This window comes from Lagenorhynchus albirostris, chromosome 6, assembly GCF_949774975.1.
Source record: "Lagenorhynchus albirostris chromosome 6, mLagAlb1.1, whole genome shotgun sequence".
NCBI classification, from domain to species: domain Eukaryota; kingdom Metazoa; phylum Chordata; class Mammalia; order Artiodactyla; family Delphinidae; genus Lagenorhynchus; species Lagenorhynchus albirostris.
In genome coordinates this window covers 39148290-39163160 of record NC_083100.1, presented here as the reverse complement: position 1 = coordinate 39163160, position 14871 = coordinate 39148290, and the positions used below count along the sequence as shown (strand labels likewise).

At 38.4% G+C, this 14871-nt stretch overlaps 1 protein-coding gene across 1 annotated transcript in view; it reads right to left on the bottom strand.

Moving 5' to 3' along the window:
- DNAH7 (dynein axonemal heavy chain 7) overlaps positions 1-14871 on the bottom strand; it is a 227248-nt gene that overhangs the window by 169673 nt on the left and 42704 nt on the right. Inside the window, exons 15-18 of the mRNA XM_060151173.1 lie at positions 13549-13773; positions 11299-11445; positions 8585-9270; positions 6201-6387 (exon numbers count right to left, since the gene is read on the bottom strand). Coding sequence (XP_060007156.1) covers positions 6201-6387; positions 8585-9270; positions 11299-11445; positions 13549-13773 — 1245 coding nt within the window. The remainder of the gene's footprint in view (positions 1-6200; positions 6388-8584; positions 9271-11298; positions 11446-13548; positions 13774-14871) is intronic.

The window sequence follows — 14871 nt, the reverse complement described above, 5'->3', positions numbered from 1 at the left end:
AACAGTGAACAAAACAGACAAACATCCCAGCCTCCATTAGAGACAGATGATAGATAACAAACATAACAATTCAAAAATCATATACTAAGTTGAAAGGCAATAGATGCTGCAAACACAGAAAGGGGGATCAGGATTGCCAGGAAAGGCAAAGGCAGGTTTCAATTTAAATACGATGCTCAATGTGAGCCTCTTTATAAAGGTAATATTTGAGAAAAGACTTCAAGGAAGCAAAGGTACTCATTAGTTCTGCAGATATTTGGAGGTACAGCATTTCAGGAACAGGGTCCAGTCAGAGCAAAGGTTCTACAGCAAAGGGTGCTTGGCATGTGTGACTGAAAAAAAAAAGAAGAAAAAAGGAAGCTAGTGTGGCTGGAATAGAAAGAGTCAGGTAAAAGTTATAAGGACAGAGAGGTAAAAGGGTAGAGGGAGAAAATCAAGAACTTCCTCTTCAAGGAAACCATTGCCATTTCCCATCAGAAGCATTTCTCCCTCGGATACTAAGATATTTCAACTAGCAAGAACAAAAGCAGGGAAGCAAAATTGTGAGTTTATTGGGTGAATTGGTATAAAGTGTCACTGTCATTTTCACTTCTTAATTCCCGGACCCATGTACTCTGCCTGTGGGAGAAACTCTGTATTTGGAGCTGGTTGAGAACTCATGCTATGTATCCTCTAGAACTGCACCCCAAACTCACACTTTTCTTCCTGCTGGAATAGCAACTGAGTCTTCAACATGAGACATTCCACTTTTTACGAGGTCAATGTTCACACAGGACCCGTAAATCTTATAAGTATCAGTCAATTGCCTCATTTCCCTTGTAGTGTGGGTTCCTTAGCAGAAGCAATGTTGTGTGGAAACTGTGACAATAAGTCATTCTGTAAGTCAGGAATGACAGTGTTGACAGAGACTTGGAATAAGAAAGTAAACCCCTCTGGTGCAGAAAAATCACTGATCCCTTCTAAGTTGAAAGAGGTCCAATGCATTTAATTCCTTCTAAATGGCTGCCTGGTCCCTTCAGGTGTGACCCTGTATCAGGAGCACGTTGTTAGTTTCTGCTGTTGGCAGCTTGGACACTCAGCAGTGTTGGGTAAGGGACCCAATAATGACAAGTCCTTCCGTAATTCCCACCTCTGCCATCATGACTTCTTTGTAGCTTGAGTGACCATATAACGCAGTTTGATGAGGAGAGTTCTGGTTTATGTTTGCTCTCCTAGCTTACTTATTAACTGCTTTAATTCTCAGAAATTCTGCAGTCTGGACAACATATCATGTGATTCTTCTATTCATACTCACTGTGCATACAATGGCATATACTGACTGACATTCACAAAATAGATCAACTGGTCAACTAGTATTATCAAGTGCCTCCTTTTGCAGTGCTGCATTTTATTAAACACTTACATGGAGCACAAATATACTCATATTCTAGTCTATTCTGTGATCCCTTATACCTCTTCCTCAGACCTCCTTGTTGCCAGTCTTTCAACCTTGTTTCTTCTAAGTCCTTGATCATACAGCCAAACTGTTTGCTACTGACTGTGGTCAATGTAGACCACACTGCTGACCATTTGTATAGTCAAGGTCTAAAAAACCCCTAATATTTATTGAAGTTGTAGGATTCCCTTCCTACTACCCTTTAAGTCAATCCCCTAAGTAGGGGGCGGGGGAGGTTGTAATTTCTGCTTCTGGATGATACTCAAGAAATATTTTGCAGAAATCTATAAGCCAGTCTTTAATTTCTTCAAATCATATCAAGGATTTTTGGCATTTCAACTTCGTTTAGGTGGGCCATCACGGAAGCCAGGTTTTGGTCAAACAAGCAAGTAAAACAGAAATCATTCACATCTCCCTGACTAGCTCATGGAAACCAGGATCTCAGGTAAGTGCACTCACATCAATACATTTGACTGTATCTAACTTAGGTTCTCCCTAGGCAAGCACATTGCAATATAATACCTCCTTTTTTCCTTAGGATTCTGACAAGGCTTCTGGCAAGGGAGGCTCTCAGCGTGAGGGTCAGGGTACCCAAAGTCAATCAAATTCACCCAATTGTCCCCACTCTCAGTTCTCACCATCCCACTCTTTCCCAGTAAGTAAATTATCTTTCACGGAACAGATCTGGCAAGGCTGTGAATTAAATTACATTGCAATTTGGCAACCTGCTGGATCAGACTCTATAATTTTTGGCTATGTCAAATTTGTAGCTATGAGAATGAAGAGGTCCTCGAGGGCAACCACAGAAGCACCTTAATCCTCTGACCATGTCTTGAGCAAAGAATTTAAGCCCTGAATTATGCCATTTCTTTCATTTCTCCAGTGTTTTAGAAAAAATTCAGCCCATCTCACAACGCTTGTATTTCAAATTTGTACTCTATTGACCTACCACAGCAGTCAGTTGGTCCACCAAAGCACTGCCCGTAAAACAGACTCTTCATTCCAGGAAGCCAAGAGAATAATTTAAGTAAGTGAATTTTGGAGTGCATGCCAGGTACCACCAGTGTTCCATTTTCAGATGGTAACTAGATTTTAACTACCCTAAGATCCAACTTGGTCATACAGACCAAGATCCTAGATGCCAACTTGGAGGGTTTGATATCTTTATTCAGAGTTCAGTGCAGAATCCTTCTAGGTAGTTAAGCAAAAGGGAATTTAATATAGGGAATTAAGTTATTACAAAATCATTAGAAGGTCTAAGGGAGCACACTCCAGGCTGGGCTTCCAGGAAAGACTCCTAGAACCTGTGGAACTGATCTTCCAGGAGTGTTGCCACCTCTGCCTCAGTAAGGACAAAAGGATGCCACCACTAGAACCAACTGCATTCAAGAACACACCACGGTGACTGTGATTCTAGGATCAGAGAGCAGGATCACGAAGCCACCATCATCATCAGCTGTAAATACCCATAAAACTGGTGACCAGACACTGAAGTCTGTAGGAAAAGAAAAAAAAAAAAAGTGATCTTACTTGACAGCAGAACTAGCTAAAATGGCAAGAAGATGGCCACTGTATGCCTTCCAAATCCCAAATGAGCGTACCTAATCATCGAAATCGAATTCACTTCCAGAAACTTAGATGCTAAGGAGTCTGGGAGACACAATTTTAGCTTTCCAGCTCACTAGAAAGAGGTGAGAGGCTTGGTGCCAAGTGACCATATTTATTATAGTAAAAGGAAAAAGAAAAACAGGGGGAATAGTGTTCATATTTACTGAGATGCGGTTAGACTACAAAAGGAAAAGGCTTGGGGAGAAATTCAAGAGTGCCTTTTCCTGCCTTGTACGAAATACAGAAGACTCATGTGGATCAAAAGTCAAGTTTGGGTACACGCAAAAGATTATCCACTTCCTTCAACCCCAAATGATGGGCAATTCACTGGTCCTGTATTAGGGAGGGGGCCCAAGAGAGTCCCTAGAAAAGTTTTCAAGTGTATGTAAAGAGAGGAGGCTAACGTCTTCTTCTCCAACTGGAAGTCTGTTCCATCACCAGCATGCTGATCTGTGCCAGTGCTATCAGAACAGGAGAAGAACTCTGGGAGAAGGTGGTATGGTGGGACGACCAGGTGAAGGAAGGGCAAGGACCATGTGCTCAAGGTTACCAAGAAGTACAGGAGATGGATCCCAGGTGCTGCAGACCCCAGGTGAAATTAAGGGCTACAGATCTGTGAAATACTACTAGAATATGGGGCCAAAGACATGCATATGAGAGGAATGTGGCAAAAGCCATCATTGGTAGATCAGTTGGAAGATGGAGTCAAGTCTGGCAGAGGACGACCAAACCTAGGGGAGATGCTCAAGATAGCATCCCTCAGCAGCCAGAGCTTGTCGGGGTCTTCACCTGTCCACACTGAGTTAATCTGTGGACTTCACCTCTCCACAACTGGTCAAAAAGCTAGACTAGTTGTGATGATCAACTGTAAAGGCACAGTGCAGGTACCAGAGACAGGAGGCCGTCCACCTTATGACCACCAAAGAAAAGAATAGCCAATTTGGCTGGATCGGTTACATCAGTACATTTTCTCTCCCTCTCCCTCTTTTTCTCCCTCTCTTCCTCTTTCTGTTTTCTCCCCCTCCTTCCCTTTTCCTCTTCACCTCCTCCCTACCTTCTCCCTGTCCCAATACCAGGTGACCAGGAAAGAGAGAAGCAGTGTGGGAGAGCGCAGTCCCCACCCCACCAGAGCCCCAGGGTTACCTGACTTTGGGTAGGAGAAGAGTTCTAAGTAGAACAAGAGATTGAGGTTTTCAAACAGGTACAGCTCAGTCTTCATAGGCAAAACTATCTTAATAAACAAAAGTGACTGGAAAATTCTGGAATTACACTGAAAGGTCAGTAAGGGAGCTTTCCCCAGTGAGAAACAGCCTTTGGCCAAGCGTAGTTAGGAACAAGTACCAAAACATACAACTATTTCATGCTTATACCTTAAGGAACCAAGATAACCTCAATTCAAGCCATTTATATTAACAGCATCATTTACATTCTGTTTTTAACCCCTGAGCCTTTTCTCTTGGCATAGTTCTAAAAGAACATTTATTAGAAACCCATAAGACTGAAAGTGATGGCTTTTTGTACCAAGCATTTAATCCAGTGGCTTCTACTATACAGATCATCCTCATTAGCCTTCCTGAGAGAATATGGATTTATGTTTCTTTTCAAAGCTCCGGAGAATATGCACAAAAGCTGTCCTGAATACTAACATATCGAGAAAAACAAAATGTAAAGCCAGTTGAAGAAGATAATCAAGTCTTATAGCAAAAGTAAATGAAGTGTCATCCAAAGAAAACTGCTTATTTGGGAAGGAGAGGAAGTAATGCTTTTCTGTTAATATGTTTTTAATGTAGTTTTATAGAATTGAAAATCTTTCTCCTTTATTTACTAGACTCAGCATAGCTTCCCCTTTCCTAGGCATTGAACTATCTATAAAATTTCCCTAGCAATATGAATTTTGAAGAGTATTTTGATCGAATGTCAAAAAAAGAATTTTTTTAACTTTTAAAATTATATTAACTAGGAGAATACAAGCATCTACTTTTTATCTTTTTTGGGCAACAAAAAAATTCTACTTCATCCCCTTCCAAACAAAAATGTATACATGTTTTAAGGGTTTTGCCCTGTTGTAAGGAAACAATATAGGAAAGGCTAAATTTATAAAACAAATTAATTAGAAATGAGTAAATGTGTTACAAAGTGACTCACCAGTAGGTCCTTTAAATATGGAATTCCTGTGTGATTAATTCTACAAAAGTTTGGTTTATACAGAAGCTTTGTTTCAAGTATTATTACATAAAATGAAGTAAACTTATTAAATAAACAGACCCATGTCCATCTTATGGAATATTTTCCTATAAAATCATATAGTGACATTGATACAGTATCATCAGTATTTAGGATTAGAGTCACAATTTTCAAAGTTTAAATAATAAAAATATGCATATTTCCATTTTAGGGTAGAAAAACTTTAAGATAATACTCTTCCTATCTTACAATACTGTATTTGATCAAAACACCAATAGAGAAGTTTACATTCATTTAATGATATAATTTAATAGCTAATATTTCTTGTATTTTAATCTTAACTTCCACTAACACACAAACCACGCTTTGCAGGCAGTAAATAAATAAATGTCTTTTGAACTGAACAAAAACCATACCTTTTTTGGTGTTACTGGTTTTTATTAAATTCCCTCCTTAACTTAAATTCTAAGTTCTCCACTGGATTTGTGTGGTGATTGATTGGTAGATTGCATTTTGTTTGTATTTATTGGGTTCTTTAAGTATATTTACCTTTGCAGCAGCTTTTTTTTTTTTTTTTTTTTTTGTCCCTACAGAGAAACTTGTTGATTGAGCAGTTGGCATGCTGTCCTTTTCCCACCATGGCACATTTCAGTGGTGGTGCAGCCAGTTACATGGGGACCAGAGAATAGACAGGACAGTGCGTGCTGAGCACACTGTCTTCCTACCAGAGCGTCCAGTAAGAACCACTGCTAGAACAACTATCATTAAGTAATGCAAATTGAATTTTGACCTCAATAAGTAATCAGGACAAAATACCTATTTTCCTTTTGATGTTTCTTGCTCCTGGGATTCTAAAATAATATCTGAAAAGGAGCCTACGCGGGAAAAAGACAATGGCTTATTTAGATTGTTTTGAACACAAAAATCATGTCACTTCAACAAAACAATCACATTCTCAGAGATTTTTACCTACCTGTACTACGCTTTTCATTATATCTCTCCACATTTTATCCACGGTTGTAAATCGTCTGCCTTCCTCAGGCATTTGAGACATAATGTCCGGAGAACTAAAAATGGGCTCCAAATACAGCCACGTGGCTTGGACCTTGAGCCATTCATCCAGAATCTCCTGAAGCAGCAGGAGTTTGCCCTCCCATTGCCTGAGAAGCAAAACACGGTGGCTCTTATCAACAGCAAACCAAGCAATGTTTCAGATGATAAAACTCAAAACCATGACTAGGCTGTCAATCTTACATGCAATGGTGTTATTCCAATTTCCATTCTTCTACCTACTAGCTCTGTTCTACAAAATCTGTCTCTGAATAATAGCATCAACATTTATGCTAATACAGATATATACATGTTAGATGTACCTATCTACAAATGGGTTGGTTTCTGTATATCAGTAAACCTTTCTGCAATCCGATTCTATGGACAAAGGGTACAAACCGAGAAATGAGATTTTAGAGATACTAATGGTATTCTCAATCAAGGGCACTCGGAACTTCTTAGGAAAGGTAATTACATCCAAGATTTATTTCCTTTAACATTCTTATTTTTTCAGTTTTTAAAAACTTTGGGGCCATAAAGGCTGTATTTCCAGAATAAAATATTTCAATTCATAAGATATAACTGGCATTTAAAGAAAAATCTACATAATCTTAAATACACTAGTGTGGCATTCGTGAGAAGGAAGCATTTTTGAATGTACAATGAGTTATCAGTTTATTTCTAAATATGGAGAACAAAAACAACTTAACTTCCTCAAGAATAAATATTATAATTACAGCATAAACTGACAATTTTACAAGCACAGTTCTATGGTCTTTGCATGTGTTTTCTCTATCCTCACAACAACCCAAGGAGGCAGAGTCCAGAGTGTTGTATCTTTTTACCAGTAGGGAGACTAAGGTACATAGAGGTAAGTACCAGGTTCAAGCTCACTCAGCTAATAAACAATAGAGCCAGATTTGAACCCAGACAGCTGTAACCACTACACTATAAGAGATAACATGGCCATAAAGAAGAATGATTGGTTAATGGCAACAAAACTTAGAGATGGGATGGCTTTATGTGTAGATTCATACATTACTCGTCATTTATAATTTTAGATTGTTAAAACCAAGAAATGTATACAGGAGTTCAAAAAGTCACCAGGCATTTTTAAATGTCTTTCTAAAACACCTTCCTTTCAATGTTCATCAATAAATGTGTCTTTCACACAGGGAAATGAACGCCTCTACTTCCTTCTGGTACTCTTCCCTCTTTCTCCATCTAACCCCTGACTAATGCAAAAAATTTCTCACTAGCTAATGATCTCATGAACAGTCCTTAAAAATAGAATCTAGATATACCACTTTCAGAGAAGTTCAAAAATTACTCTTGATGAGCACATTGGAGCAAGCTGGGCAGGAGGCACAGCAATCAAACACCGAGCCAGCACCAACAGCTGAGCAAGCTCAGGTTTAGGATAATATATCAATAACAAGAGGCTGATATCACCAAGCAGGTAGCTTTCCCTCACCATGCAAATTCACATTGGAGTTGGTAGTCTGACTTGGATTTACTCTTTTTTAAGATAAAATATAAGCTGCTTAAAAGAAATCACAAAAAAATGTAAAAACTGACAGGATGGGCTTCCCTGGTGGCGCAGTGGTTGAGAGTCCGCCTGCCGATGCAGGGGACACGGGTTCGTGCCCCCGTCCGGGAGGATCCCACATGCCGCGGAGCGGCTGGGCCCGTGAGCCATGGCCGCTGAGCTTGTGCGTCCCGAGCCTGTGCTCCGCAATGGGAGAGGCCACAACAGTGAGAGGCCCACGTACCGCCAAAAAAAAAAAAAAAAAAAAAAACTGACAGGATAAAGGTCAGATTTAGTTGGCTGTGTCAGACGCTCAAAATTCCAGACGAGAATCATAGTTTCATGCTTTTGCACATATCTAGCCATCCTTTATGCATATGACTGGAAATTACAATAGGCTTTGAGGAATCATCGACAAGAAACTAATTAGTATATTTGGAAAATTACATTATCATCTTCAGTTTTACAGTTTATATGTTCTATAAACTGAGTTCATAGGCATGAGACTATTTTTGAGAGTCAAATGTATAAGATCAGATTGTGGGCAATAAAAATGAATATCTGGAAGCTGACTGTCTACTACCTTTGTTATGAATATATATGATAGCAAAAGGATCAGGACTCTTCCAAAAGCAATAAAGGTTATCATTCCTTACAATACACTATTTAACATATTAAGCATAAAGTACAGAATCAATTTTTAAGAAGAACTGGATATTCCACATGAGTGATAATTTTGGTAACATAGTATAAACACTGTCATATAAATAACACTTTACCTCATTTGTTTTTCATAGGGTTTAACGAAAGGAGATCCTCGCATAGTTTGTGTCTTAATAATATGGTCATCCAACAACATCTGAATTTCATCAACTGATGACAAAATAAATGTCCCACTTTCTCTATAAGGAAGAATGACAAATTCCACTGCATCCCATTCATTAATCATCTTCTCCATGGCCTTTTCGAGAGAATATTCTTTGCTAGCTGCTTCACTAATACCTTCAAACCTATCTAAATACGGTTCCAGATTCATATCTATAAAAGAGAAGACAGTGGAATCAACTGCTGGCTCCAGGGGGTAACCGACGATGCTGGACATGGCCTCCCAGTGCCTGGGGCGCAAACCAGGATTACAAACCACTTGAATGAGAGGAATGTGCTGCTTGAAATCTTCCACCTTTGCTCTTACTTTTTTTGTCATTGCCAGTGCATTTGGAGAATCATGGAAGGTTTTCTCCAGCTTATATAGTCCTCTCCAGTAATTTCCAACTTCTGCTTCTATTTGGTCTGGATTCACCTTGTGATATGGTCCTTCTGTCCATGCCCTGTATTTGGTGCTAAATTCTACAACAGTTTCATAGAGACGAAGATAAGGGTTCAAACCATCTTGGATTTTTTTACGTTGAGGATATATTGATGGTAGCCAACCAAACGCCTCCTCCTCAGCATTAAGCTGCTCAATCTGGAAGGACAAGTATTAAGTATGTTATTCTGAAAGTGAATGATATTCAAAATAAAGTTTTAAAAAATATTTATATCAAATGTGACCCAAAAAACCTCTCATTAAACCCTAAAGTTAAATTAGGCCATAACTAGAAAAACTGAGCAGTGATCTCTTTTTTCCTATTTGCTCTATTTTGTTTATTTTTGTTGTTCCTATTTCTTTGTTATTACAGTTTCCAGAGAAAAATGACTGGTTAAGTTAGTTAAAATAGTAAATTTATATATATAAAAAGTCTCTGCTCATCCAGATATACTGAGGATATAGCTTCATTTATTTTATTTTATTTATTTTTTTTTGCGGTACGTGGGCCTCTCACTGTCGTGGCCTCTCCCGTTGCGGAGCACAGGCTCCGGATGCGCAGGCTCAGAGGCCATGGCTCACGGTCCCAGCCGCTCCGCGGCATGTGGGATCCTCCCGGACCGGGGCACGAACCCGTGTCCCCTGCATCGGCAGGCGGACTCTCAACCGCTGCGCCACCAGGGAAGCCCTAGCTTCATTTATTAACTCACAAGAACTTAATTACTTTTTTAAAAATTCATTTTTTAAATTTATTTTTGGCTGCATTGGGTCTTTGTTGCTGCGCACTGGCTTTCTCTAGTTGTGGCGAGCGGGAGCTACTCTTAGTTGTGGTGCGCGGGCTTCTCATTGCAGTGGCTTCTGTTTGTTGCAGAGCACGGGCTGTAGGTGCACGGGTTTCAGTAGTTGTGGCACGCAGCTCAGTAGCTGTGGCCCACAGGTTCTAGAGCGCAGGCTCAGTAGTTGTGGCCCACAGGCTTAGCTGTTCCGTGGTATGTGGGATCTTTCCAGACCAGGGCTCGAACCCCTGTCCCCTGCACTGGCAGGCGGATTCTTAACCACTGTGTCACCAAGTAAGTCCCAAGAACTTAATTACTTTTAATAAACACAGCATTGTGTTAGATACTGTGGAAAATAGAAAAAAGTATATTGCAAAGTACCAATTCCAAGAGTTAGTAATCCAGATGAGGAGTTAGATACCAATTATTTAATAATATAAGGCAACAGAAGAGATGTACTAGAGCAGTAGCCATTTAATATAAAATGAATGGTGTACTTTTAAAAATGCTATCACTCAGAGACAAGAGAGCCTGCTGAAATAGCGCAATCACAGATGCTAGAGAAGCTACAACCAGGGCTGGGTCTTGAAGGTAAGTAGGGTAAGAGACACAAAGAAAGCATTAATTTCCTCTTAGATTAGTAGTGAAGTTGTGAGGATATGGGAGATGTAGATGAGAAATCTATAGAATTGAAAAGAGTGAGATAGATACGTAAATTATGTAGATTACTTAAAATTTCAGTGGCATCAGTTTTAAAAAATCTACAATTTCTCTTGTCTCAACATACATTTACATATCTGAGATTATTATAAACTATTTAATTACCTGGACTAAGATATTAAAATCTTACAATATATAAAAAGTGGTAGAGCATCATAATATGGTCTGTTTTCATATTTCCCCTTTTTATAAAAAACGCAATTAAAAATTTCAAACTTCTAACATGGCAAAGAGTACGGCTTTTTCCCACCCAGCTGCTTCTAACGAGACCACTGATTTCTGAAATAGCGGTACTGGGAACAAAGTAGCTTGATGGGAGAAAATAATGGACCTAATTTAAAAACACAGCCACCAAATCTAAGCTGGCTTCCATGGAGGTGGGAAATCTAAACAGTAACCAGGTATTATCACATAATGTAAATGATCAAGATTAAAAAGCAGGTGGAGATATAACTCTATCTTTAAAAGATGAAGGCCACTGAAATGTTATTACTACCAATAGAAAACAGCAATGCTGCTCCCTCCTTGAAGCATGTCTATAAAATCTATTTGTGCCATTCATATTAATCTCTAATTAAATGTAGTTTAACTCTTTTATTTGAATCCATTTCTTAAAGGTGAATACCCAATACAAATTCAAATGCTCATTCTGTTGAACTAATTCATCCTATTAAGAATTTTAAAATTATACCTTGTCTGCTGCTAAATCCAACTTTCCATTCAGTGTCTGAGCCTTTTTCAGGTACCGCTGTATATCTTGAAGATCTCCAAATGAGTAGAATTCTTCTGTCTGTTTAGCATAACTCTGCAATTCCTCCACAAACCGTTCACACCGTAACTAATAAAAACAATTATTTTCGTTACTATTTTTAAGAGTAAAAACCCCTAGGCATCAAGAGAAAATTTTAGAATTTGTAAGGATCGTCAGAATTATTATTATTATATTCTGTCACTGGCAAAATATGAAGAAAGGGATGATCTTGAAGATGACTGGGATTCAAAATATACAGAATTTTTAAGAGTTGGGATTTAAGATTAATGGATTCAGATTCCTATAATTCACAAATTAGAGAAAGTTTACCCTTGTATTATCAAGGTAAGAAGTTCTAATAAAATGAATAAGAATGTGCTGAACAATGGTATTTCTTTAGTATGCTAATGAAATACAATCACTTGAAAAAAATCTCACAATAATCAAGGATGAGGCTAAAAGTGAACTCCAATTTTTTTTTTAAGGTCTGTAAAGGTAGCATCTTTACAAACAACTGGAAAAAACTGAATTTCTTTCATTGCGCTCTGATAGTCCGGTATCTCTTCAATCAGCAATGCTAAAACAAAGTATTCCAAAGTTATTTTTCTTGTCCCATGGGCTCTCTTCACAGGAAATAAAATAAATAAATCCAGATTTAAAAGCCGAAAAACTAAACCCTGCCAGTATAAAACAGGTGTGTGTGTTTGTTTTTTTTTTTAATGAGAAAGGCTTCTTACGAAATTGTCATTGGTAAGGCATTCCAAATTAAATGGCTCTTAAAAAAACAGCTCTGAATAAAATATTCAGAAGTCAAATCCAGGTTATTCAAAAATAGATTTTATATTTTACAGATTATCTAGGTTGATTTCTGTCCTCTTTGGTTTTCTGGCCAATTTATTGCTCTGGCCCAGTGGGGGAAGGAAAATGAGAGGAAAAATTCATTAACATTATGTGTAGTTTGTAGAATGGTATACATTACAACGAAGTATAGATAATTCTGGGCCACCTAGTGATTTCCTAAGGGTCTATTATATTGTAGCATAAGCGTCAAATACTCATGATGCTTTCTACAGGTTTTAAAAATTTCTGAAATGGCCTAAACATAAAACAGAAATATAGACTTAAATATAGACTTATAGTTTAAAATGAGTTTTTTTTAAGTCTATAATTTATTCTGCAAACAACATATGCTGCCAATTAATCGCATTTGGTATAGTGAGGTAGAAAGAGGTTAGGCTTGCTATCAAACAGCTCTACTGGCTGACTTGAAACAAGCCTCTTCACCTTCACTTGGGAACCTTAGTCTCTTCATCTGTAAAATGAGACTGAAAATACTGTGTCATTTATTCACTTAATAGCTATGAAGTGCTCACGGCATTTCTGTGTGTCAGGCACTGTGCTAGCCAAGCAGATATAAATGGAGAAAAGGTAAAAATGAGACAGCCCTGCCATCAAGGAGCTGACCGACTAATGGGGAGATGGAAATAATAACATAATGATCAGATAATTAGCCCGGTGGAGGTGTGTTAAAAGTGTCATGGGAGCAGAGGAGAAGCAGTACTGAGGTCTGACTGAAAGGGCTTCTCAGAAAGTCAGCCGACTTTGCTAGATAGACAGGCGGGGCGGCAGGTCGCTCCAGAGAGAACGGAGAGAGCAGGTAAGAGATGAGAGGTGTAGGAGAGCAGGGACCAGAAGTTGCTCAGGGTTACTGAAGAGTCAAGAGCAAAAAGTGGGGAGAGGTAGGAGGTGAGCCTGGACAGGTAGATGGGGGGAATCACACACCATCTTATATGTAGGACACACACACCAAAGGTTCAAGTCACGGAACGTTATAGTGATGGTTCTGGGCACGGTACTTGGGCAAGTTGGTGATTATGAGGTGTGAAGGCTCACCTCACCAAGGGAGCTTTGACCTTAATAAAAAATAAACTCAAGACAGTACTATAAACCATATAAGATAAATATTATTCTTATTAATGGTCATTTGTGGGCAATATATTCAAATGTTTTCTCCCTTGAAAAAGGAAGAAATGATGCCACATCCATCCATTATGTGTCCTAGCCTCTACTAAGACTTATGGGAGGAGAGAGCTAAGATACACTCTCTGAAATAGAGGAGCTGACATTGCTATGTAAGAAGTTAAATATTTCCAGAAAATGAAAATAATTTAAAATATCCACGATTCCCACCTTAAGACCTTCTTGATATTGTTCTGTTTTCTCCTTAATGATCTTCCTGTGTTCGTCAAAAATTTCATCCATTCTTCCATACCACTGGAAGACATTATTATTTAGCCTAATGTCTGCTGGAGAAAAGTTGGTACACTCAATGAGGAAGGCGAGGCAGTTTTTAGAATCCACCAATCTCCGTCCCAGTTCAATCATATCAACTGTCTCTACTTTCTGAATATAAGCCTGAGAGAAAACAAAAATTACAGATGGCATTTTAAGGAACAGCTCATGTCAAAAAATAGCCTGTAGAAATACACTGCATAAATATGTACAGACTTGTTAGAAGTATAGACTTTTGGTTCCAAATAGGGGACTGCAGCACAGTCTGCTTCTCATCCATCCTGAAAACCTTTACTGACAGAGCAGGGTGAAAACCAGAAATACTAAACAACGCACAAAGAGCACTGGAAAAGCAAAGGATGCTATGGTTCTCTGGAATATAAGAAGCAGATGCTGAGTGATATCATTTATTCTTTCAGAAGAGCATTTCGGGCACCTATTATGTGCCTGATACTGTGCCAGGTGCTGGCAATACAGTGTGACAGAAACAGACCTGGGCTTTGTCCTCAGAGAGCTTATAGTTTAGTGGAGGGGACAGTTAGTCAAATAACCACCATAACAAATGTAAAATTGCAAACTTGCAACAGACACCAGTGCTGCAACACTTTCCTTAGTTATAAAACTAAAATATAACTGCAGACAAATTTAACAAGGAAGGTGCTGAATCTATGAGGAAGACTACAGCACCTTATTGAAGGACATTTTAAAAGTACCAAATAAATATGGAAACCCACGTTAAAACATAATATTATAAGATGTAAATTCTCCTCCCACCAGTCTAGAAAGTCAATGCAATTTCAATCAAAATTGCAATGGCATTTTAAAAAAACTAAATTTGATGTAATTTTAAAAGTCTCTGAAAGTACTCAAGAGTAGGCAAAGATTATCATGAAGAAGGAAAACGATAGAGACTAGCCCAGCTAAATAGCAAAATATACTATATAGATGCAATAATTTAAACAGTTCCTGTTCTGGCTCAGGAGTAGAGAATGGAACAGAACAGAGTTTAGAAATAGATCCAAGTACAAATGGAAATTTAGTGTTGAAAAAGAGGCATTTCAAATCAGGAGTGAAATGACAGATCATTTAATAAATTGTACTGAAGTAATTGGCTATTGATTTTGGAAGAAAGTAAGAGCCCTATTTACTTCGTAGAAGTACAGAGAAGGTATACTGTTAAGTGAATAAAATAATTTGCAGGAGTAATGATTCTATTTTTGC